Here is a 24,132-nt window from a genome sequence, read left to right as displayed (position 1 = left end):
ATTGATTAGATCAGCATTTATTAAACCAATAATATTAGCACTTATTTTTTTTACATGTGTACCCTTAAAGTTCTTGTCTACAATTACTATGATCCTGCCTTTCCTCCAGGGAACTTTTCCAAGGAACTTCATGGCTATGTGCTAATTTGAAATTAGGCTTCTCTGATCCTTGTCTGACACTCCCACTAATTCACTACGTCAGGCACCCCCAACCTTTGGCCCTCCAGATGTTTTGGACTACAGTTCCCATCATCCCTGACCACTGGTCCTGTTAGCTAGGGATCATGGGAGTTGTAGGCCAAAACATCTGGAAGGGATGCCTGCATTACATTAGCTTTCAGTGGGTTGCAGCAGAACTGTTGTAGTAAAATATGTACACTGGTACCTTGGTTTACGAACTTAATATGTTCCGGAAGTCTGTTCTTAAACCGAAACCATTGTTAAACCACGGTGCACTTTCCCTAATGAGGCCTCCCACTGCCAGTGCCCTTCCACCGTTTCGATTCCATTCTTAGACCGAGGTAAAGTTTGCAAACTGGGACACTACTTCCAGTTTTGCGGAGTTCGTAAACTGAATCGTTCGTAAACAGGACTTAAACTGAGGTACCACTGTATTTGCAAAAAGAAAATATGGAAACATAGCATTTTAAAAATAAAAAGCATGTTCCTTCATTGCTGGAGAAGAACTGTTTGAGAAAAAAATGGTTTTGGCTTTTTGTTCACATATTACAAGACAATTAAGTTTGATGAACTGCTGGCAGAACCTGTCTGAACCTTGTTTAAGCCACTGTTTTATTTATTTCAACAATTTCCAACCTATGTTAGTCAGTTTGGTTTATTGTGTTTAGCAAGCAGCCTTTACACACATAAAATAAAAATAATAACAACAGGGATACTGCTACTAATAATGGTTTACATTTCTACTCCCTGACCCCTAATGGATAAATCACTTCCCGTTCCCCCCTCAAGTTTTGTTACACAAATCTGTAAAGCCTTAACAAGAAATTTAAATGTTCTAAAGGATATACAGTGGTACCTCGGGTTACATATGCTTCAGGTTACATACGCTTCAGGTTACAGACTCCGCTAACCCAGAAATATTACCTTGGGTTAAGAACTTTGCTTCAGGATAAGAACAGAAATCGTGCTCCGGCGGCGCAGTGGCAGCAGGAGGCCCCATTAGCTAAAGTGGTGCTTCAGGTTAAGAACAGTTTTAGGTTAAGAATGGACCTCTGGAACGAATTAAGTACTTAAAATGAGGTACCACTGTATATCTCTCAACACCTGGCAGCAAAAAACAGGTCTTTGAAAGAGACGACCTTCCCTTCTGCAATCTTGGCAATGGGCATAGCTGTCAACCTTCCCTTTTTTTGTGGGAAATTCCCTTATTTCAGCGCTGTTTCCTGCTGCTTCCCGCTGCTATCCCGGATGGTTAGATATACCGTAGACTGTCTCTGGGACAGGTGAGGCTGCTGATCCCTTATTTTCAAATCCGAAAGTTGACAGCTATGCTGCTGATCCCTTATTTTCAAATCTGAAGGTTGACAGCTAAGTCAATGGGTGGATGTAATTGTTTCTGAGATCATCATAGAAAGGGCACTCAAGGAGTACATGAGTTATGCCTTCCATTGATACAGAGTTGCAGCCACAAATTCTACCTTTCTTAGGAACTCCTTTATTATAATAATAATAATTTATTATTTATACCCCGCCCATCTGGCTGGGCTTCCCCAGCCACTCTGGGCGGCTTCCAAAAGAATATTAAAATGCTATAATACATCAAATATTAAAAGCTTCCCGAAACAGGGCTGCCTTCAGATGTCTTCTAAAAGCCTGGTAGTTGTTGTTCTCTTTGACATCTGGTGGGAGGGTGTTCCACAGGGAAGGCGCCACTACCGAGAAGGCCCTCTGCCTGGTTCCCTGTAACTTGGCTTCTCGCAGTGAGGGAACCGCCAGAAGGCCCTCGGTGCTGGACCTCAGTGTCCGGGTAGAACGATGGGGGTGGAGACGCTCCTTCAGATGTCGGCCATTCCAGTCTGCTAATGGAACGACATTTAGTCTTGCCTGTGTGAAGGCTGTCCTCATTTTAACATTTGGTAAATCTACCAGATATCTTGGCCGGGATGGGTGCAATGGGATAAAAGAAGCATACAATTTATTCGATTGACAGATGTTGATCTCAACCACTTGAGATTGCATCTCAGTGTCTCCCAGCCTTTCGAGTATTAATTATTTAGCTCTCTCAAAACACTGCGTCACAAGAAAGGGGGCAGAGAGTCCCAAGCTTGTGGCAGCAAGCTGAATTTCACGTTTCCACAAGTTGGAAGCCTAATCTTCAAAAGTTTTCATGAAAGATTCTGATATCTGCTTAAAAAATAGTTTTTAATCCCAAAAGCAGAGCTAGTCTAATGGCTTTGGCTTTAATGGGCATTACACCCAGTTCTGCAGGGAGTAGTGCTATTTTTGTAGAAATGGGGACTAACAGGAGTCTGTGCGAATAATTATTTTGAGCTCTCTGCAGTGAGTCTAAATTGGCCATGGCCCACAGTGGTGCTTCATATAACAACTTTGGCAACGCTCTGGTCTTATAAACTTCTAAAGTGGGCTGAACCAAGTTGCCCCCTTTTGTACAGTGGAATAGTAATAGACCATTTAAAGTTCTATGAGCTAATAGTGTGCTTGATTGGACCTATGCGGACTATTTGCCTGTTCATACAACAGTTTTAAGGGACGCAGGTAGCGCTGTGGGTTAAACCACAGAGCCTAGGACTTGCCGATCAGAAGGTCGGTGGTTCGAATCCCCGCAACGGGGTGAGTTCCCGTTGCTCAGTCCCAGCTCCTGCCAACCTAGCAGTTCGAAAGCACGTCAAAGTGCAAGTAGATAAATAGGTACCGCTCCAGTGGGAAGGTAAACGGTGTTTCCGTGCGCTGCTCTGGTTCGCCAGAAGTGGCTTAGTCATGCTGGCCACATGACCCGGAAGCTGTATGCTGGCTCCCTTGGCTAATAAAACGAGATGAGCGCTGCAACCCCAGAGTCGGCTACGTCTGGGCCTAACGGTCAGGGGTCCCTTTACCTTTACCTTTACCTTTACAACAGTTTTAATATTTGGGAAAGGCTCGTCTTTTGGAAGAGCTGTTGTAGCCTACTCTACTGGTTCTCTGGAATCCAGCTCTAATGCTTAGGATGTGTCCACACCAGTGTTCCTTATTATATTTAATGTCCTCACCCCTGCCTTGCCCTTACTTTTTTAAAGTAACTATCTGAACCATGACATACTTGATCATGGCCCAGCTTTATCATGGTATTAAATGCCGAACACGTTCTGCATGTTCATGCCTCCACATTTAAGGATTGTGGGCTTGGGATTCTCCCACCCAAGCAATGTTGAATTTGCATAACAGCATCCATGCACCCACAGGCTGTTCTGCTGAATAGTAGAGGATCACATTTAGCCCAAATGGAGACTTTATTTCAACTTCATTTTTCCCATTCTTACCTGGTAGGGATTGCCAACCTATGCCCACCTTGATTGTTGGACTACAGCTCCCACAATCCTTGGCCCTTGGCCATGTTGGTTGAAGATGAGTGGAGTTGGGAGCCCAGCAATCCGGAGAGCCACATCTCCCCCCGCTGCAAGTTTAGTATTCAAATTGAGCAGCCCTAATTTATTCAAGGGGATACGGGTGGCGCTGTGGGTTAAACCACAGAGCCTAGGGCTTGCTGATCAGAAGGTTGGCGGTTTGAGTCCCCGTGACGGGGTCAGCTCCCGTTGTTCGGTCCCAGCTCCTGCCCACCTAGCAATTCGAAAGCATGCCAAAGTACAAGTAGATAAATAGATACCACTCCGGCGGGAAGGTAAACAGAGTTTCCGTGTGCTGCTCTGGTTTGCCAGAAGCGGCTTAGTCATGCTGGCCACAGGACCCAGAAGCTGTACGCCGGCTCCCTCGGCCAATAAAGCGAGATGAGCGCCGCAACCCCAGAGTCGGCCACAACTGGACCTAACGGTCAGGGGTCCCTTTACCTTTACCTTTAATTTATTCAAATGTTCATTGCATCTAATAATCACTGATGTTACCATGCCTGCTGCCTGGGCTTTCTTTTCAATGCTTTGATTACACTTGTTTGTTCAGAAATGCCGGGAGATGCTTGGAGAATTCACAGGACCTTCATGTGGCGTTGATGGCCCTTTCACCCCGGATGTTCATTTCTGGTGCTGCATTTTGTTTTTTACCACCTTTATCCTGTCGAGTACGCTGAAGAAATTTAAGACCAGTAGCTATTTCCCAAAAAGAGTAAGTAGATAGCAGCAGTGAGCACAGGAAATTCAAACCCTGACAGGTATATGCTGTCTACCCTGTGTAACAATGACTGGCTGAATGATTTTTCTCTGTTCTGCACAATTACCACATTACCCTGGTCACATGAACAGGCTGGATTTTTTTTTTTGGGGGGGGGAGGACTTTCTGCTTATCTTCACCTCTACCCTGTGGGGTAAATTAAGGCACCTGGCATTTACCATGGGGAGGGCCAAAAGGTGGCCAGCATCTGGAGCAGTGGCAAAGGAGAGACATTGCTTCTCTCTCTTTCACAATGGCAGAGTACAGAGTTATAGCAGATACAATAAGCAGCAGCAGGTGAGGGTCAGGTATTATGGAGGGGAAAGTTAGGGTTGCCATATTACAGAGAGCAAAAAAGAGGACACATTTGCCAACTTCTACTTTTTGCTATGGATCGCTATATGGCGACTCTCATTTTACATACCCATGAGAAAGAGGGTGTGTCCTGGAAAAAGGGGACATGTGACAAAGTGGCAGTGAGGTTGGCATGCTGCAAACAAGCAGGCAGACCCAATCCAGTGCTCTTGCTGGTGTGTTTGCACCATGATGACCTTGCCACCGCCTCCCCTCCCCTCCTACTTCCTGGTCAACAACAGAAATGTGACTGACAGGAGACCAGGTAAACAGAGGCACCTCACCTCACTATGCCATTTGCTACTGCGTGCAGAGACTTTGGGCTGCATGAAGGAACTAATGAACTAAACGAGACATTTTACTTGCTTGGGTTGTGTGCTCAGCTTTTACCTGCATTTTGAGTTGTAATCTGGATTCAGATAGACAAAGCGTTTTCTGTGAATGTTGCCCCACCTAGGTTAGTATTGTAACCTCCCCATCTGCCCTTGCAGTATGTGGCTTGGCCCTCCTGTTTTTAGGGCATTTTTGAGCATCCACCTATTCTTGCCTTCTGCTAACTTATTTAATTATGCATTTTTTTTATTTATGCATTTACACCCCACCCGTCTTCCGAGGTGGCGTGCACAATTCTCTGCCTCCTGTGAGATGGGTTAAGCCGAGAGAAAGTGATCATCCAGGGAGCTTCATGGCTGAGTGGGAATTTGAACCCTTCCTCCAAGGTCTCAGTCTGACACTCTAACCACTACACCACAGTGGCTCTCATACTGCATTGTGTTCTTGCATTAATTTGCAAATAGGATAGTGTGCAAACAGTCCTGCATTGCAGTGAGGCAGCTTAACTCACTGCTTTCTGGCCTGCAGTCCTTTTCAGCCCCTGTCTCAGCCATCTGCATACTAATTAACCTGCTAAGTGCTCTGATAACCAACATATATCCTCTTGCTGAGCCCTCTCTTGCTTTTTTTTGCAACAGGTTCGTTCAACAGTAGGTGATTTTGCTATTTTCATTACCATTGCTATCATGGTTCTAATTGACTACTTAGTTGGAATCCCATCACCAAAGCTACATGTTCCCAGGGTCTTCAAGGTAGGCACCTTTCTTTTGATGATAGATTTGATGTGGCTTCTTAAGTGCAACTAACTTTTTGGTGTGGAAAATAAGGGATGTCTATGTGATTGGGGCAGAAGAGGACAGCACCATACCAGGTTCTGTCTGTGTTCTGGAGGAGAATTAATATTTCATAGCTAAATGTGCATAGGGGGAACTGAGGTTTGGGAGTTGTGTTTACTATTTTCAGTGGATGGGGCAGAGAGATGCAGCTAGGTAATTTTAGACTCTGGGCTTAAATGTCTTAGACATCACCAGGATAGTAATGTGTATCACTACACTTACTTCAAAATGTGGTAAGTCATCCCTGCAGTATTCCTATACCTTTTGCTGAGAGGGGCCCTGGACATCTGCCCCAATTGGGCATAGGTAGATTACAGGACAATGAGGCAAAGTGTAGAGTACAGGAGGTGAGAGGAATTCATGGCTTGAAATAAGCAGGTGGGTGTTTAAAAGCAGAGTGGGAAGCAGAAAGATATAATAATAATAATAATAATAATAATAATAATAATAATAAAATTTATTTATACCCCGCCCTCCCCAGCCAAGACAGGGCTCAGGGCGGCTAACAACCGATATAAAAACAAGTTGATTGAAATACAACTAAAAAACAAGATTAAAATACAACATTAAAACATTAAAATGCGGCCTCATCACAGGAGGAGAAAGGAAAAAAGAAAGAGGGGGAGGGAATCAAACTGATTTCAAGCCAAAGGCCAGGCAGAACAACTCTGTCTTACAGGCCCTGCAGAAAGAAATCAGATCCTGCAGGGTCCTGGTCTCATGAGACAGAGCGTTCCACCAGGCCGGAGCCAGTGTTGAAAAAGCCCTGGCTCTGGTTGAGGCTAATCTAACTTCCTTAGGGCCCGGGACCTCTAGGGTGTTACTATATATGGACCCTAAGGTCCTCTGTGGGGCATACCGGGAGAGGCGGTCCCATAGGTACGAGGGTCCTAGGCCTGGAAGCAGAAAGATGAAAGCACTGAAGAATTGTGGAACTGGAGGAAGCCTTGATTGAAATAGAAGTTGGAGGTTCTGTCGTCCAGTCAAGGCAGAAGAGACACTGTGGAAACAAGCAAAGGTTGCGGACAGTCCCATCATAACTGAAAATGCTTGAAAGATGCTTGTGCATGGTAAAATATTTGTGTCTTGCCACCTTAAGAAAAACACCCTAAGGGTGGATTCAGGGGACCATGTTTATTCTTCTCTGCAATTAACGTTTTGCTTTGCGAAACCTAATGCCCTCTGCTGAACTTGGCATGTGGCTCCACTCCACATTCCCTAAAGTGGTGGTATTCAAATGTCCTCCCCCTCACAGTGCTAAGGAACCCCAGCATGGCCAGCTGTGGGATCCCTACATGTTGCGGATGAATCCTGAGCTTTTTCTGGAGTATAGTGGTACCTCTGGTTGTGAACGGGATCCGTTCCAGAGCCCCGTTCGCAACCTGAACAGAACGCAACCTGTGTCTGCGCGTCTGCGCATGCGTGGGTCGTGACTCACCACTTCTGCGCATGCGTGTGACATCATTTTGTGTGTCTGCGCATGCACGAGTGGCAAAACCCGGAAGTAACCCTTTCTGGTACTTCCAGGTTGCCGCGGGACGCAACCTGAAAAGACGTAACCCGCAGCGTTCCCAACATGAGGTATGACTGTACACAGTTCAAGAATCCTCTCCGGGTGTGTGTTATAGGGAAAGATCAGTAATGGTGAATTGGCTGTCTTTTGGGTCATTTGCCTGCCATTAACCACCTTCTCATTGAGAACCTCCACTAATTTTCTGAGGGTTTCCCATTGTTGCTAGGATCAAAGTTTGAAAACCACTGCCTATGAGTATTGTTACTAGTCAAAAGTAACCAATCAGGATTACTGACTGCAGGGGTTGCTGCATGGCTTATAAAATACAGCACCAGAGTATGTCTTCTATCCTTTCTTTCTTTCTCTTCCCATACCTCTCTCTGGTTCCCCAGGCCTCTTGTTGTATTGTAGCCTTCTCCAGCCAGGTGCCCTCCAGGTGTTTTTGATGGCAACTTCCCTATTTTATTTATTTTATATTATACAGTATTTACCAATAACATTGTGCCTGTTATCATATTTAGTACATCCAAGGTTGACAATTGATCTCTTCTATATTGACTACGGGACATGGGTGGCGCTGTGGTCTAAACCAGTGTTCCCTAACCTTGGGCCTCCAGCTGTTTTTGGACTACAATTCCCATCATCCTTGACCACTGGTCTTGCTAGCGAGGGATGATGGGAGTTGTAGTCCAAAAACAGCTGGAGGCCCAAGGTTGGGGAACACTGGTCTAAACCACTGAGCCTAGGGCTTGACGATTGGAAGGTCGCCGGTTCGAATCCCCGTGACGGGGTGAGTTCCCGTTGCTTGGTCCCAGCTCCTGCCAACCAAGCAGTTCGAAGGCACGTCAAAGTGCAAGTAGATAAATAGGTACCACTCTGGCGGGAAGGTAAATGGCATTTCCGTGTGCTGCTCTGGTTTTGCCAGAAGCGGCTTAGTCATGCTGGCCACATGACACGGAAAAACTGTCTGCGGACAAACATCGACTCCTTCGGCCAGTAAAGCGAGATGAGCGCTGCAACCCCAGAGTCATTTGTGATTGGACTTAACTGTCAGGGGTCCTTTACCTTTACCTTTTTATATTGACTCCAGTATAAAATGCACATTGCCCAATTAAGATGGAACTTCCATAATCTCTGGCTATTGGCCATGCTGGAAGGGGCTGATGGGAGCTGGAACTCAACAGCATGTGGAAGGCGATGGATTGAGGAGGAGTGTTGTATTGCATGGATCAAGTTGGTCACTATATTGACAAGAGAAGTAGTTACAGTGGTACCTTGGAACTTGAACGTAATCCGTTCCGGAAGACCATTCGACCTCCGAAACGTTCAAGTTCCAAGCCGCAGCTTCTGATTGGTTCTTGCTCTCAGTGGAAGCTGCATCGGATGTTTGAGTTCCGAGGGACGTTCGAAAACTGGAGCACGTCCGGGTTTTCGGCTATCGGGAACCAAAACGTTCGGCAATGGAGCCGTTCGAGTTCCAAGGTACCACTGTATTTCATAGGGCATAGGCCTATTGCCAGGATATGTGTACCTGATTTGATGAGTGTCTCAAAACTGTGAATCCTTAGGGTCATATCAAAATGTCTGACACCCCAAGCATATGGAGGGCATTTTTAAATTTAGGACGGGGAGCCGTAGGCAAGGCTGTTGTGCACCATGCTGTGACATTCTAGAATTTTCAGGACATCAAGAAGAAAAGCAGCTGAGACTGGGCAGTGCACAAACCCTGTGTATTATTCTGCAGCCAACAAGAGACGACCGTGGGTGGCTCATTAGTCCAGTTGGTGACAATCCCGGGTGGACAGTAGTAGCAGCTATCATCCCAGCTCTGCTCTGCACCATACTGGTATTTATGGACCAGCAGATCACTGCAGTTATTGTGAACAGGAAGGAACATAAGCTTAAGGTAATGGTATACTTTGCTTGTTGAAGTCTGCAATACTTTTATTTCTGTTACTATGATATGAGAAGTATAATCATGCTGCCTACTAGGACAGCAGCATTGTGATGGCATTAAAAGGCTCAGATGAAAGATACTTAGTTGTGTTCTTTCATTTCCGTGGGTCTGCTCCGAGTAAAACTTAGTTGAATGCCACCCACTGGTTTTAATCAGCGCTTTGGTCCCATTGCAATTAGTAGCACATTAGACTAATGTAAGCCTCAGTGATTTTAATGGGACTAAAACATTACTACTCCCATCCTTAGCTGGAAGTAAATCTCATTAATGTCAATGGGCCTTGCTTCTGAGTAGGCATGTTTAGGATTGCAGTGTACAACTGGATGTACCTCTTGCTTGCAGGTATTTTATATATTCTTTGTCATCCTAATCTTCAGGTTTGGAGAAGTGAACGTTTCATGCTACTACATTTTTGCAATGTAATGAATAAAAACTGTTCTTCCACTCAATCAAATGCCTTCCTGACACCCAGGAACACATAATCATGCTTGTTTCTGTGGATATTCACTTTCAGCAATTACATTTATTCCTTTTCTCATATTGTGAACTGAAGCCCAACTACTTCTAAACTCTGATAGTGATTAATTTATTTAGAAAAATTCTGCAAGTGGCCAATATGACCACTTATTTTATTTTAAAAATAAGAGTGAATTTTCATCTTTTCAAGTATTTGAAAAATGGGAACATGTCTGATAATTATTTAAGAATTCTGTGATACGTATTAGTCTTACAAAAATCTGTTATAAAATTGCTAGGAAACCAGCAGTTTATTGGGTTGTTCCAATAAACAGATAACCTGTCTCACGTTTTCTTCCATAGGTAGGCTGTTTAACATAACCTCATCTGCACTGCTAATTTTAGGTATATCACAAACAAATGCCCTCATTAGATCTAAGTTATCTGATGAATAAACGGCTTTATAAAATTCAAAAGGCAAAGTTACAATTTCTTTTTTTGTTTTTTTTTTAATAATCTCTTTCCCTGTTCTAAATTAATCAAGGTGGTAATGTTCTTCTTTTGTTTGTCCGCAAACTTACTTATCAGCTTTATTGCCTTTCTTGAAATAGGTCGGCTTAGTAAATAAGCAGAGATCTTTCTGCTTTTAAAATAACTTGCAAAACCTAACAGTTTTCTATTGACCTCCCAGAAGATCTCAGGGTTTAGGAAAATAAATATGGGAGAAAGTATGTTCTCTAACAGATTGTGTGTGTGTGTGTGTGTGTGTGTGTGTGTAGTTTTAACTAGTTCAAAGTACTGCCAAAAGTGAAAGAATCTTGCATCTGACAGAGGTTGGATAATCTGCTTCTTACCTACTATCATCTTCCATGGTATGAAGAACTGGGGCCTGACCTTTGCCATCAGGTGTTCTGTGACTTCTGTTGCATTTCAGGCATGTGACAAACCTTTCTCTAGAACTTGTTAGTATTTGATAGCTCTCTGAATATATAAGCTTCTAGCTGCCATCTGCTAATGACTTATATCTCCACAGAAAGGGGGCGGCTACCACTTGGACCTTCTAACGGTGGGCGTCATGATTGGTGTGTGTTCAGTGATGGGGTTGCCTTGGTTTGTTGCTGCTACTGTTCTTTCCATCAGTCATGTCAACAGCCTCAAACTGGAGTCCAGCGTGGCAGCTCCTGGAGAGCAACCTAAATTCCTGGGCATACGTGAGCAAAGAGCTACCGGATTGATGATTTTTGTACTAATGGGCCTCTCGGTTTTCATCACTAGTGCGTTGCAGGTAAAAGGAACTTTCAAGGTTACAATATGACAATAGCCCCATTTTTGGGAAAGCGCTGAAATTAGATGGTGTTGGTTTTAATATGAGAAACCAGCTTTGGCAATAGCAATTAACTCTGGATTTCTGTTCCAAAAGTGCACTTATGGTATTTGCAGAATGTGTTTTGGAGAGATGGCCTCATTAAATGGGGGCTTTATTTCCTTCTGCTCCTCAGACTATAGGTACCTAGAGCACAGTTTTTTCTGCATTAAGTTGGAGCCAGATAATTCTCTTATACCCAAAATAGCAAAAAGATCCTTTCTCTCAGCTCCCATGGGCTACTAAATTGACATGTAGACAATTGCACAGTTAGACCCTAATAAGTGTTAGGATTGCGGCCTAAGTCTTTGCTCAGTCTGCATTTCATTGACAAGATAAGGGTTGGAAGAGTTGCCAGGAGATATCACAGAGGCAGGGAGGAGAGGCTGAGAAGGCAGATTTAGGCTTTCTTGGTGGGTCATTTTATATTATTTGCCAATACAATGACAGCTAGGAACTGTGCTTCAAGAGCTAGATGCATCCTATTAAGTGTGCCCCACAAATAAATATATAACTCATCTGTTTGTAATGCACAGTTTGCTGCTTATTAGTTATAGTTGTCTCTATTGACTTTTTACAACCAAGCCTTTATGCTTTATGAATTTTGTACTATGCTTTTAAATGCTGTTTTTACTGTTCTTGGATGTTGTTTGGAGTGTTGTTTTGGCAGAAGGTATGGTGTATAAGTGCTTGAAGTGAATGAATAAATGAATAGTGGAATGATGTGTGTACTCCTTTTCCAGTTTATACCTATGCCTGTCCTCTATGGAGTGTTCCTGTACATGGGTGTTTCTTCCCTGGACGGAATTCAGGTATGCAATTTTACTAAAAGGAATTGCCAAAAAGAGGCAGATCAACACAATGTTGTTGTTGTTTAGTCGTTTAGTCCTGTCCGACTCTTCGTGACCCCATGGACCAGAGCACGCCAGGCACTTCTGTCTTCCACTGCCTCCCGCAGTTTGGTCAAACTCATGCTGGTAGCTTTGAGAACACTATCCAACCATCTCGTCCTCTGTCGTCCCCTTCTCCTTGTGCCCTCCATCTTTCCCAACATCAGGGTCTTTTCCAGGGAGTCTTCTCTTCTCATGAGGTGGCCAAAGTATTGGAGCCTCAGCTTCGAGAACACTATCCAACCATCTCATCCTCTGTCGTCCCCTTCTCCTTGTGCCCTCCATCTTTCCCAACATCAGGGTCTTTTCCAGGGAGCCTTCTCTTCTCATGAGTATTGGAGCCTCAGCTTCAGGATCTGTCCTTCCAGTGAGCACTCAGGGCTGATTTCCTTAAGAATGGAGAGGTTTGATCTTCTTGCAGTCCATGGGAGTCTCAAGAATCTCCTCCAGCACCATAATTCAAAAGCATCAATTCTTCGGCGATCAGCCTTCTTTATGGTCCAGCTTTCACTTCCATACATCACTACTGGGAAAACCATAGCTTTTACTATACAGACCTTTATTGGCAAGGTGATGTCTCTACTTTGTCTCAACACAATACACATTAGAAAAAGCAGTCTGGAAATGTTCCACCATCTCTTAAAGGAGGAACCTTCTTCTTTCCCCTGTTTTTCTTTTCCTCTTTTTTTACCCCCCGCGCCCGAATATCACTTTCACTATTCCATCTTCCACTTTCACCCATCCTTTCCTTTCTTTTCCCTTCACTCCTTCACGCTATGTGGTACCCTACCTTTCTTCCAAGGAACTCGGGCCAGTATATGTGAGTCTCCTCTCATTTTATATTCACAATAACCTGGTGAGGTGTATTCTATATCAGGGAGGGAGTTGGAATTATTGTAGGTTAGACTGAGAGATGGTATCTGGCCCAAGATAAGCTTCATGGGGACCTAGTCAAACACTCTAGACATCATAGGCATAGTTATGTCTCGTGTTCTTCTTCTTTTTTTAAAAATGATATTTATTGAAAGTTTAAAATTACAGAAAAAAGTGTAAAAAAAAAGAGAAAAAGAGATTAAACAATACAAGTCAATACATATAAAAAAGGGAAAAAAAGAAAAAGAAAAAAAGAACAAAACACACAATACATCAACACCAAAAACAAAAGCAAAAAAGTCAAAAATAGATCCAATATTTCCATATCTTTGTTTTTCATTAACTTGTTTCATCGACCTCCTCACACCTCCCTTTTTTATATTCTAGTTATTCATTATTTCAGCAAATCCTTTCCATCTTTCACTATTTTCTGTCATTTAATGGTCTTAATTTGTTTTAACCTTATCTTACCATAAAAAACCCTAAAACTTAAAAACTTATTTATACATAACTCCTTATAACATTTCTACTAAAGCCATATAGTTTCATTCCAACATTTTTTTAACACTCATAAATTTTACAATATTTCTCTAAATAATTTTTTAAAACTTTCTTCCATTCTTCATCCACCGTCTCTTCACCCTGGTCTCGGGTTTTGTCAGTCTTTTCTATCCATTCCATCTAGTCCATCAACCTGGTGATCTCCTGTCCGAGGCTCTTAACTCTTTTCCATGTCCCTTCTGCAGATCTTCTTCATATTTATACCTACACTTTACTTTGTTTTCTGCTGATCTTGTTCTTAATTTCCTTCCTTTGTCACTGAGGAGTAGATCTCGGGAAGACTCCAACCTAACAATGTCTTTATCCCTTCTCAACAGGTCAGCCCATTCTCCATAGACAGGGCCAAAATCCAAGAAATAATTCAAAGCATGTTTCAAAGTCCCTCCAAAGTTAAAGGCCCTCGCCACTCCAATCTCCCCCTGGCCCAAAACCAGATCCCAAAGGCCGGAACATCCCTGCATAAGGGGATCTTTCCAACTTTCCTTCTCCAATCCAAGCAGGACTCCATCTCTACAAATCTGGCTTTCTCCAGATTCGGTCTTCAAAAGCAACAGCTTATGCTCATACAAGGCCGAGGCTCTCTCCACTTGTATTACTTGAGGTTCAACAACATCCTCCTCCTTTGTCTTCTCCACAGCTTGCCATGTCAAAGCAGATTCCTGGGTCGGTTCCTGGGTAGTTTCTTTATAAGTATTCACTTTTTGTCCCAAATCAATCCTTTTTTGTCCAAAATTGTCAATGCTAGTAGTCATCGCATCCATCTTCTCATGAAGCTGTTTCAATAAGGCACTTGTTTTGCAAAAAGCAATCACTAAGGCTTCTTCTGCCCACATTCTTGTCCAAGGTCAATGTCTAATTCTCATGGTCTTTAATCTCTACAGCTGGAGAATTCCCCAGATCCACTCCTGCAACAGTTTCAAGAGCTCCCTCTAGGGGAAACAATTTCTATTTATCCATCTTTTTAAAAGCAGGTCCAGCAACAAAGTTAACAAAGTTAATTTCGATTTTCAGATATTTTGCTCCTTTCAAGTGCAAAAGGAAACATTGGAATCAATATGTTTCTCTTGTTTAACTATCTGTCAACATACGTTTTATTCTCAGTCAATGAACTTTCCCAATACGTCGCTCCCTGGCAGCCCGTTCCCAGGTTCAAAACGGTGGTAATTTATCTTTCTTCACTCTCTCTCCTGCAGGCTTAAACAATCTAAACTTTCCCCCTCTTCTCCTGCTTCCAAGGGGGGTTTAGTAATTTTAGCCAATGGAGATTTAATCCTTAACAAAAGACTTTCCAGACTTTAACTTGCAATGTCTTTGCTTCAATCTATTTACAAAAGCGGAAGGCGGACTTCCTGTTTGGAACCTTCCCGCTTCGGTGCCAAATTAAAGATGTTTAGTAATCCAATTTTCCGTTCTACTCACGGGTAGTTGTTTAAAGTCCAATTGGCCACAGGAAAAGGTCAGCGCTCTCCAGCAACAGCAATGTGGCTTCACTTCGTGAAAAAAGCAATCGATTTGAAGCACCGCGCCGCTCACCCCACATCACTCCGGATCCCCGAAACCGGGTTTCCCCGCGAGTAGGGGAGGCGCAAAAGGTGCCAGCCGAATCCCACGTCCACAGGCTTCTCCCGCCTGTGGTTTTTAATGGGTCTCCGCCTCACCGTGGCGGTCCAGACCCTGATTTCCACAAAGCGGATTCCTCTCGGTCAGAGGAAATCCGCCATTGCCGGAGGCGCTAACCCGGAAGTCCCTTATGTCTCGTGTTCTTTACCTGGGTGGGAGTTGGTTGTTATGCACCTGTGTTGTTATGCACCTGTGTTGAAGCCTTGAAGTTGGCAAAGGCCCCTGAAGGTTGCAGTGTTCCTCTCTGTGCAGCAGACACAGATTGCCACAGATGTAGAAGGGATCCTTTCTTGAAGGAGCATCTTCACTCCCATTCTTCAGGTCGGACACTGAGGTCTAGCTCCAAGAGCCTTCTGACTGTTCTCTCATTGCAAGAAGCCAAGTTACAGGGAACCAGGCAGAAGGCCTTCTTGGCGACGGCCCTATGGAATGCCCTTCTGTCAGATGTCAAAGATAAATAATTATGCAACCTTCTGAAGACATCTAAAGGCAGTCCTGTATCAGGACTCTTTTAATGTGTGATGTTTTGTTGTTTATCTATATTCAGTTGGAAGCTGCCCAGAGTGGCTGGGGCAACCAAGACAGGTGGGTGGGGTACAAAAAAATATTATTATTTATTATTAGGCCTCCCCAACTGTAGCAGCTCACAGCATTAATAAGAGCACAACAATAAAACAATACACAGCATCCAGTGCATTGAAAGCACAGCATTCAAAACAGTACAGAGATATTTTGTAACACATATAATAATATTAATTGTGTATGTCTTAATTGCTCCTCTTCTCCTTGTTTTGCATTTTTTTCCAGATGTATAACAAGTCTTATTGTAGTGGGTTTTTGCCCTTCGGATCTAACACAAACCTCTGATGTAACACTGCACAGTCTGTTCTGCCAAAGATTAGGATAGTGGAGTCTGCTTGACTGGGGCGAATGGGGCACTCCCCTCTGCAACCTCAGCCAGTCCCAACCTGCTTGCCTTCTTATTTACAATCATTCCAGGGGGTAGCATGGCTGGTCAGTTTCATCGTCATAGTGATGCCTTTGCAGGACTCAGCAGAGAGGAGGCTGGGGACAAATCTAGAATTAGTTTGTTTTGCCTTTCACTGGCTGTGTTGGTTTCTCAGCCTCCCACATTTGTGCCTTTCCAACACTGTGCATAAAAATAAAGGCTGCTTCAAACACAGTGTTGACACCGCAAGTTCCAGTGTGTGTGAAAGAGACAAAACATGGTTTTTGGGGGAAAAGGTGTCTTGAGTGTATAATTTTTTTAAAAATCTCAAAGTGGTGAACAAACTATTACAAAATATCAAAATAAAACATTACAAATGAAAGTAAGCATAAAATACACATTTAAAGAAACATAATTAGCAAGAAAGCAAATGTTATCTTAAACATATACCAAAACAATTAAAGACTGCTGCAAAACTATACATTTACAGTGTCATTAGCAAGCAAACAAAATGGCGGAAACAGAAGCTGCAGCCACACTTCTACTTGCACAGTAACATCTCCAGTCAGCAGTGTTGCTGCTGCTTGCCAGGAGGTAGAGGGGCAGGGCCGAGGCGGTAGTGAGGTTGGCATGGTGCAAACGCACTGAAAGGAGTGCTGGATGGGCTCCACAGATGCGTATTCACTGTGCTGACCTCATAAATGCCTCGCCCTTTACCCTGTACTTCTGGGTAAGCAGCAGCAACGCAATGGAGGTCAGGGGAGAGGCAGCAGCCTACCATGCCTTCTGCCAATGAATGGGCTGCTGCTCCCTGCCTTTGGCAAAGCGTGGCTTTCTTGCCTTTCAATGTGACAGAAATCCCTTTTATTTATTAATATGAGATAAGAACTGGAAGACAGGGAATATTTCCTAATAAAATGGAAAGCACATTCTAGTGAAGATTAATATTGCTTTCAAGGTACACCCACATGTTAAAGGCGTTTTGCATCTGTGTCTTGTGTGGAAAATGCCCTTAGCTATTTTGTGCGGGTTTGTGTAAGGTAGTTCATGAAGTAGGCACTCTATAGTAATTTATGCCTTGTTTCAAATGCTTGTTGTATGCTCTTCCTAGTTCTTTGATCGCCTGAAGCTCATTGGAATGCCAACCAAACACCAGCCGGACTTCATCTATCTTCGACACGTTCCATTGCGAAAAGTGCACCTCTTCACTGCCATCCAAATGACCTGCCTCATTCTTCTCTGGGCTATTAAGGCATCTCGTGCTGCTATTGTCTTTCCCATGATGGTAAAAACCTATAACTTAAGGCTGAATAGGCCATAATGTTATCACGTGGACCGAGATTGCATCTGTAAAAATTGGCCTGTGTTTTGTGTCTTACTGCTGTTAAAAAGCCCCGTTTATTAATGGGAATTCTGTTCCCCAAATGGCTTTTGTATCCTCAGCATATTTCTTTGGTTACATAGTATTTATAAGCCAGTGTACAAAGTGGATAACAGAAGTCGAACCAGAAGGCAGGTTTGTTGTTGTTTAGTCATTTTGTCGTGTCTGACTCTTCGTGACCCCATGGACCAGAGCACGCCAGGCACTCCTGTCTTCCACTGCCTCCCGCAGTTTGGTCAGACTCATGCTGGTAGCTTTGAGAACACTACCCAACCATCTCGTCCTCTGTTGTCCCCTTCTCCTTGTGCCCTCCATCTTTCCCAACATCAGGGTCTTTTCCAGGAAGTCTTCTCTTCTCATGAGGTGGCCAAAGTACTGGAGCCTCAGCTTCACAATCTGTCCTTCCAGTGAGCGAAGGCAGGTTAGCCAGCCACAATTTAACCAAATTGGAAGGGATGGAAGGTGTCAGTAAAAAGGTAAAGGGACCCCTGACCATTAGGTCCTGTCGTGACTGACTCTGGGGTTGCGGTGTTCATCTCGCTTTATTGGCTGAGGGAGTCGGCGTACAGCTTCCGGGTCATGTGGCCAGCATGACTAAGCCGCTAGGTTGGCAGGAGCAGGGACCAAGGAATGGGAGCTCATCCCATCGCGGGGATTCAAACTGCCGACCTTCTGATCGGCAAGTCCTAGGCTCTGTGGTTAAACCCACAATGCCACCCGCGTCCCTAAGGTGTCAGTAGTACCACCAGAAATATAAATATGGACACTGATCTAACATCTGACTGCAGTCCAGTTCAGATAGTTGGCAGTAGTTCCAATCAGCCTTATTTTTTTTTTTGGGGGGGGGGGGGAGATTCAATTCAGTTCCTTGCTGTCCCCAGTGCTGGCCCAGTATATTTTGATCCCTGAAGCAGAGCCCAAATGGTTCCCTCCCTACTAGGGCCAACACTTTTGAAAGTTTTGCTGCAACACCAATCCCTGCCTTCATCTATCCTTCATCTGTCCCCATGGTGTTGTCTAAAGCAAGTTGCTTTGCTCTGCTGCATGATAGAGGCAGCGCTGGCTTCCCCTTCATAATAGCTGATTATTGCTATTGTTTGATTGCCTGAGCTGGGTTACAAACATGCTGGATTTTCATTAACATGTAACCCCCCAAATTTTGGATCCCCTCCAAGCTGATACTAAGCTGTTGTGTTCCTTTTGAGCCACAGACCCTGTGTTTTGTGCCTCCCCCCCCAGCTGAACAATTGACAAAGCAAACCAGGGTTCCAAGTTAACACCCCCAAATCCGGCATTGTCTAATCACCTCCAAACTGATGCCAAAGTTTTGTGCTCATTTTGTGCCATTTTGTCCTGAAAAGCCCATGTTTTGTACCTCCACCCCACTCAAAACTGCGTAATTAATAGACTGAGAGCCAGAGGTATTCTCCCAAACAAAATGGCACAAAAAGGACACAAAACTTTGGCATTAGCTTGGAGGGATTTTGGGATTACACATGAATGAAGTTCTCTTGCTCTCCTGTTTGCCTCCTTGCCACAAACAAAACTCTGCAGCAAGAATGGCAATCTTTGCATAACATTTGATCATGGAAGAGGAGAGTAAAAAAAATTGTGTCTTTCTCCCTCTGTCTGGTACCCTTTATCCCCTTTGTCTTCATCTGTGTATTGTTCCAGCTGGTGAATCCTCTCATTAAGAGTGTGAGTGATCTTTATCTTTTCCCACCTTCCCATTTCTCTTCTCCTTACTACAACAAGGTTTTGGCGTTGGTCTTTGTACGGAAACTCATGGATGTCTGCTTTTCAAAGCGGGAACTCAGTTGGCTTGATGACCTTATGCCAGAGAGCAAGAAGAAAAGATTGGACGATGCACAGATTGTGGCAGAGCAAGCAGAGCAAGCAGAGCAAGCAGAGGTAAGCAGGTTTATGTATTGCATGTATGTGTCCACCCTTCAGAATCTGATTGTGCTGTAGCAAAGTTAGGCACCAGCTATAAGATCCTCTTGTACTTTCTTATTATCAAGGGCAGGCACAGACATGTTACTCTTGAGACACCCATCTCATCACTCAAGCCCTTTTTGATCTTTCCTGTGCTATCACCATCTAGTTCCTCCCAATTTTCTCTTATTGATCAGTTGCCAATCCCTTACCATTTTCCACCCTAAATTCATACAGCAGCGGAGGAAGCCGCTTGGGCACCTGGGGCAGCACGCCCAAGGGCGGGGTGAGCCGCCCATAAAGGTGGGGCAAGCCACCCATATAGGCGAGCCGAGGGCGGGACGAGCCACCCATAGGGGCGGGGCGCACCATGGGGCCTCTGGAATCTGCCTGCCTCCTCCCACTCAGCCGCCCTACAGCTGGGGCGGAGGCAGCGGGTGGACCGTTTGGGCAGTGCAGAGCCTGCATGTACCCAAGCCACCATGTCTCTCCCAGGTGTGATACGTGGCTTGGGTGGGCTGCAGGCCCTGCGGTGAGTGCCTCCCGGCATTTCACCAACTGCCCATCATCTCCATCTGCATGCAATTCTTATCAAAATACTGTAAGAGAGAATATTAAATAAAGGAATAAAGAGAAAAGAGAAAGGAAATAAGAAAGAAATAGATAAAAGGTAAAATGACTTCCAGCTAGCCATCCCTCAGTTGTATATATAGTCATACCTTGGTTCCCCAATGCCTTGCGAGAACCGTTTTGGCTCCTGAACGCCACAAACCCGGAAGTGAGTGTTCCAGTTTGCAAACGTTCTTTGGAAGCCAAATATCTGACTCGGCTTCTGCGGCTTCCAATTGAGTGCAGGAAGCTCCTGCAGCCAATAGGAAGCCGCGCCTTGGTTGTTGAACATTTTCAGAAGTAAACAGACTTCCGGAACGGATTCCGCTTGACAACCAAGGTACGACTGTACAATAATTCTTCAAAGTGGTCAAATGTTCAATCTAAATTAATATCCAACTGTTCTGCCCTCTGCTGGGCAATGTTTTTCCAATCTTCAGGAACTTTGTTCTGAGTCACTTTTTCAGCCGTCCCAGATCCATCCTCCTGACTCTCAGCTTGGCCAGGACCATGACAGTCAATGCCTCACAGTTCCAGTTACGGTGCAAGGAATTTAAATGGGAGATGATCCGGCTGTGTACTGTACTGTAATTGTCCTTGAATTGTGGCCCGCACCCACCGCACCCCCCTTCCTCTACCTCTGCATCTGTATAACTGCACACAGGCTTTCTTTGCACAATAAGGAACCTTGCAAAAAGTGGGGTCCCTGTGTACACACACACACTTTATATATTTGTATGCTTTGTTCACATGTTCAGAGGAATGCATAGAGACTAAGGCTTTGTTCACATTCCTGTTCACCGTGCGTTGTTATAAAATGTTACTTTTCAATGTGTTGTTTCTCAAATCAGCCTTACGCCAGTTTTATGTGTCAAACAGGAGTCTGAAAAGATGAAAGAATCTTCAGAAGAAACTGTAGTTCAAATGCCAAATTTTCTTACTGTACCAGGAGCTGGAACTCCACCACCAAAACTTCCCCAAAAAAATACCAACAGGTAAAAACACAAAACGGGTAAAACCACAAAATTGTGAAGTCAAAAAGAAAATATTAGCCTTTGGGGAGGTCGTAAAATCAACACAAAAAGGGCATTCAATGGCACTAAATGAGTGATCAATGCTTGCTATAATTTTGGTGAATTCCAGATATCCAGAAATTGCATGTTTCCTCTTTTATTTTTATTTTTGAATATCTCTTATTTTGTGTTCCAGTGGCCTTTTACACTAGCAGGGAGAGAAATTCAACTTGGCAATGCTGTGTTAATTAACATCTGTAGTGGGCAAGGAGACCATTGTCTCTATTCAGTTACAAATCAACAGAGCTGAACTTCTTGGTGAATTGCAATTCAGCAGTTTCACATTGGAGCTTCCCTTTGAAACTGATTTCTTCAAGAATCGCCACTTTTATGATCAGTAGCAGAGAGTCTACCAGGACACTCTGCAACTGATCTAAAGATGGCCATACTTGTTAGTCTTTCAGGTACTACAAAACTCTTATTTGACTTTGCATTATTTTGCAGTGCTTTTAATTTCACTGTCCTAGGAGTTAATCTCTAACTAAAATGATTATTGCAGGCCTGATCCTTTAGAAATCAACATCACTGACGAAATGGCTAAAACAATCTTGTGGAAGAACATCGTGAATCAATAAATGCTCTAAATCAAGAGTAGAGGTACGGAGATTTCGCTGTACAGTGACCCTGGACCTGTACTTACCCATGCAATCTTCAAGCCAGCCAGCTAGAGTGGTTAATTTAAGGTACTGGTGAGAGCAGAGCATTAAACAATTTCACCCACACCCACATTCCACATTCACTAAGGTGGACAGAACATAGCAGAGTGTGCATGCAGACACAAAACATTATGCCGTCTGGACTGTGGAAAGTCTATTGCAATGCTACACTTTGATTACAACAGTGGAGCAATCATTAGGTAGTGCTAGGAGCTCCCTGTCTGGTAGCACATCTAATCTATTTTGCACTGTATTTATGTGTGCAAAGGATCCAAGCATTTGGCAGTCACCGATAGGCAAACTGACACTGTTTCTCATGCTCTCGGACTTAGAGTCATAGATTCATAGAGCTGGAAGGGACCATGAGGATCATCTAGTCCAAGGTTTCCAAACTTGTATCTCCAGCTGTTTTGGGATTACAGTTCTCATCATCCCTGACCACTGGTCCTGTTAGCTACCCTCTGGCCCTCTGGCTTAAGCCAGGTAAACAAGGCTTTGGGAAGGAGGCATAAGGCTCTGGCAAGGTCCTAGAGCCGTCCCTCCTCCTTCCCAAAGCCTGGTAAACACTTGCCTGGCTTTGGGAAGAAGACAGGAAGACTCTAGAACCCTGTAAGAGCCCTCATGCCTCCTCCTTCAAGCCAGGCAAGTGCTTACTGGGCTTTGAGAAGTCACCCTCCTTGGTTGTGCACCCAGTGCCCCTGCGCCTCTTGTGTTACCCTAAATCATCTTTGATAGAAGAAGATGGAGATTGGAGAAGAAACCACATTGATTCCTACCTTCAGAATGTCCAGAATTAATCTATCTCTAATAGCATGTTTTGGTTCACAGCTTTGCCATTCATGCCCCTCTGCTTTGGACGAGGAGCAGCAGCACACGAAGATGACTCAGGGAAGAGCCAAGACATGCAGGCAAGGAAGAAAAATGCTTTTGCAATAGAAAAGGGTGCAAGCAAACAAACTGCCCCAGTACTTCCTTCACACAAGTAACTGGGTTCATATTAAAAAGCCATTCAGAAGTGTTTTGAATATCCTTTAGTGTGCTTCAGTGGGCATCCTAATTATCTTCAGACCAGCAAATCAAGACGCACATGAAACAATGAAAATTTAGTGTTAAAGCCTGTGTGTGTGTGTGTACATTTGCCGTGTTGCAGTTTCTTAGCTATAGAGAGACTGCTGTCTCTGCATACTTAAAGTCTCCCTCTTCAGTGTCTGGTTTTTTTAACCATTTAAACTTTGAATGTACAACACCACCACTATGTTTGGATTTTCTTTTTTATTCTTTGTATTTACTTATTCTTTGCAGAAATAGTTCAATTAGGGTTTGCCTGAGTTTCTACACAGAATCACAGAAGCAACTGATAAGAGATAACTTACAAGAAAATGTGGGGCGGGGAATGGTCTTCTGAAATGCTCATTATAGAAAAAATTAAGTCACATTATTTTAATTCCTTTGTTTTTTTAGCTACTTTATGATGAAACCCTAATTCATCAGAACATTTACATGTTTCAGTGACAATATAGACATGGGCCAAACATATCTGTGTTGATTTGTCTGTGTGTGTGATCTTCATGGTCTAGATAAATGCAACCAAGCCATTGACCATAGCAATGTAAATGACCTAGCAGGCTAGAGAAGGGCAGTTGTGTCAACAGCTATTGATGTCACAATCGGCACTCTCTTGACAAATCCCTGCAGCCCAATGTATTATGAGGGCAAAAGTGGACTGATATGGGGAGAGCAGCAGTTGAGCCCAGAAATGTGATCAGAAATGTTGAGTTCATAGATTGAGAACAAAACAACAGACATCAAAAGTTGCCTTTTTGGGCCAGGAGTCTCAGTGCCTCAGTGCATGGAAACTTAGTTCATGATATTCTTCTACCCCTTTGAAATTAATAACATCAGAGCTAATTGATCTACTAGACAGAAATTTGGTTCTTGATTATTCTGTTTTCTATTATCGTTTGAGAACATTTGGGTTCTCAAGCATGGTTCTTGTGTGCCTTTTCAGGTCAAGAAGTGAACCTCCCCAAGTGTTAATTGGCCAAGAAATGATGACTAGGGCTGATGCTATTGCCCCAAGTGATGCTTGGTCATTTGAATTGATGGCATGATTTCAGGTGCCCCAAGGGCAGGTTTCAAGGAAGCCAACCAACCAGTTTGCTCCATTGGGGCTCTGTGCATTATCCGCTACTGCAACTGGGAGGGAGACATAACTGTATTACAGAGCAGGGACTCACTCTGCTTCCTCGCCCATCCAATCTGGTGCTTTGACTATGTGGCAGGGGGACTGATGGTAGCATAAGTAGTTTATGCTTCCAAAGCTGCTGGCACCTCAAAAGAATTGGTTGCATAGCATTTTGACAATCCTGGGCCCCTCAAAATTCAGAGAAGTTAAAAAATTTAAATAGACAAGAAAGAGATGGGCATGGCCTGCT

At 43.8% G+C, this 24,132-nt stretch overlaps 1 protein-coding gene across 3 annotated transcripts in view; it reads left to right on the top strand.

The window, feature by feature from the left end:
- SLC4A8 (solute carrier family 4 member 8) overlaps positions 1–22,811 on the top strand; it is a 68,474-nt gene extending 45,663 nt beyond the window's left edge. For 2 of the 3 annotated variants that reach the window (XM_080994445.1, XM_080994446.1), the window contains exons 16-25: positions 4,132–4,293; positions 5,664–5,777; positions 9,119–9,280; positions 10,821–11,072; positions 11,894–11,962; positions 17,155–17,328; positions 19,180–19,335; positions 20,848–20,963; positions 21,541–21,638; positions 22,526–22,811. In XM_080994445.1, the coding sequence (XP_080850571.1) occupies positions 4,132–4,293; positions 5,664–5,777; positions 9,119–9,280; positions 10,821–11,072; positions 11,894–11,962; positions 17,155–17,328; positions 19,180–19,335; positions 20,848–20,963; positions 21,541–21,616 (1,281 nt within the window). In that variant the 3' untranslated portion in view covers positions 21,617–21,638; positions 22,526–22,811. Of the gene's footprint in view, positions 1–4,131; positions 4,294–5,663; positions 5,778–9,118; positions 9,281–10,820; positions 11,073–11,893; positions 11,963–17,154; positions 17,329–19,179; positions 19,336–20,847; positions 20,964–21,540; positions 21,725–22,525 lie in introns of all 3 variants that reach the window. The other variant, XR_013982673.1, reaches the window with a different exon arrangement.
- The last annotated feature ends 1,321 nt before the right edge of the window (positions 22,812–24,132 follow it).

This window comes from Podarcis pityusensis, assembly GCF_964106645.2.
Source record: "Podarcis pityusensis genome assembly, chromosome: 2".
Lineage (NCBI taxonomy): Eukaryota > Metazoa > Chordata > Lepidosauria > Squamata > Lacertidae > Podarcis > Podarcis pityusensis.
The sequence above is the reverse complement of the archived record's forward strand: the minus strand, read 5'-3'. Positions and strand labels throughout refer to the sequence as shown.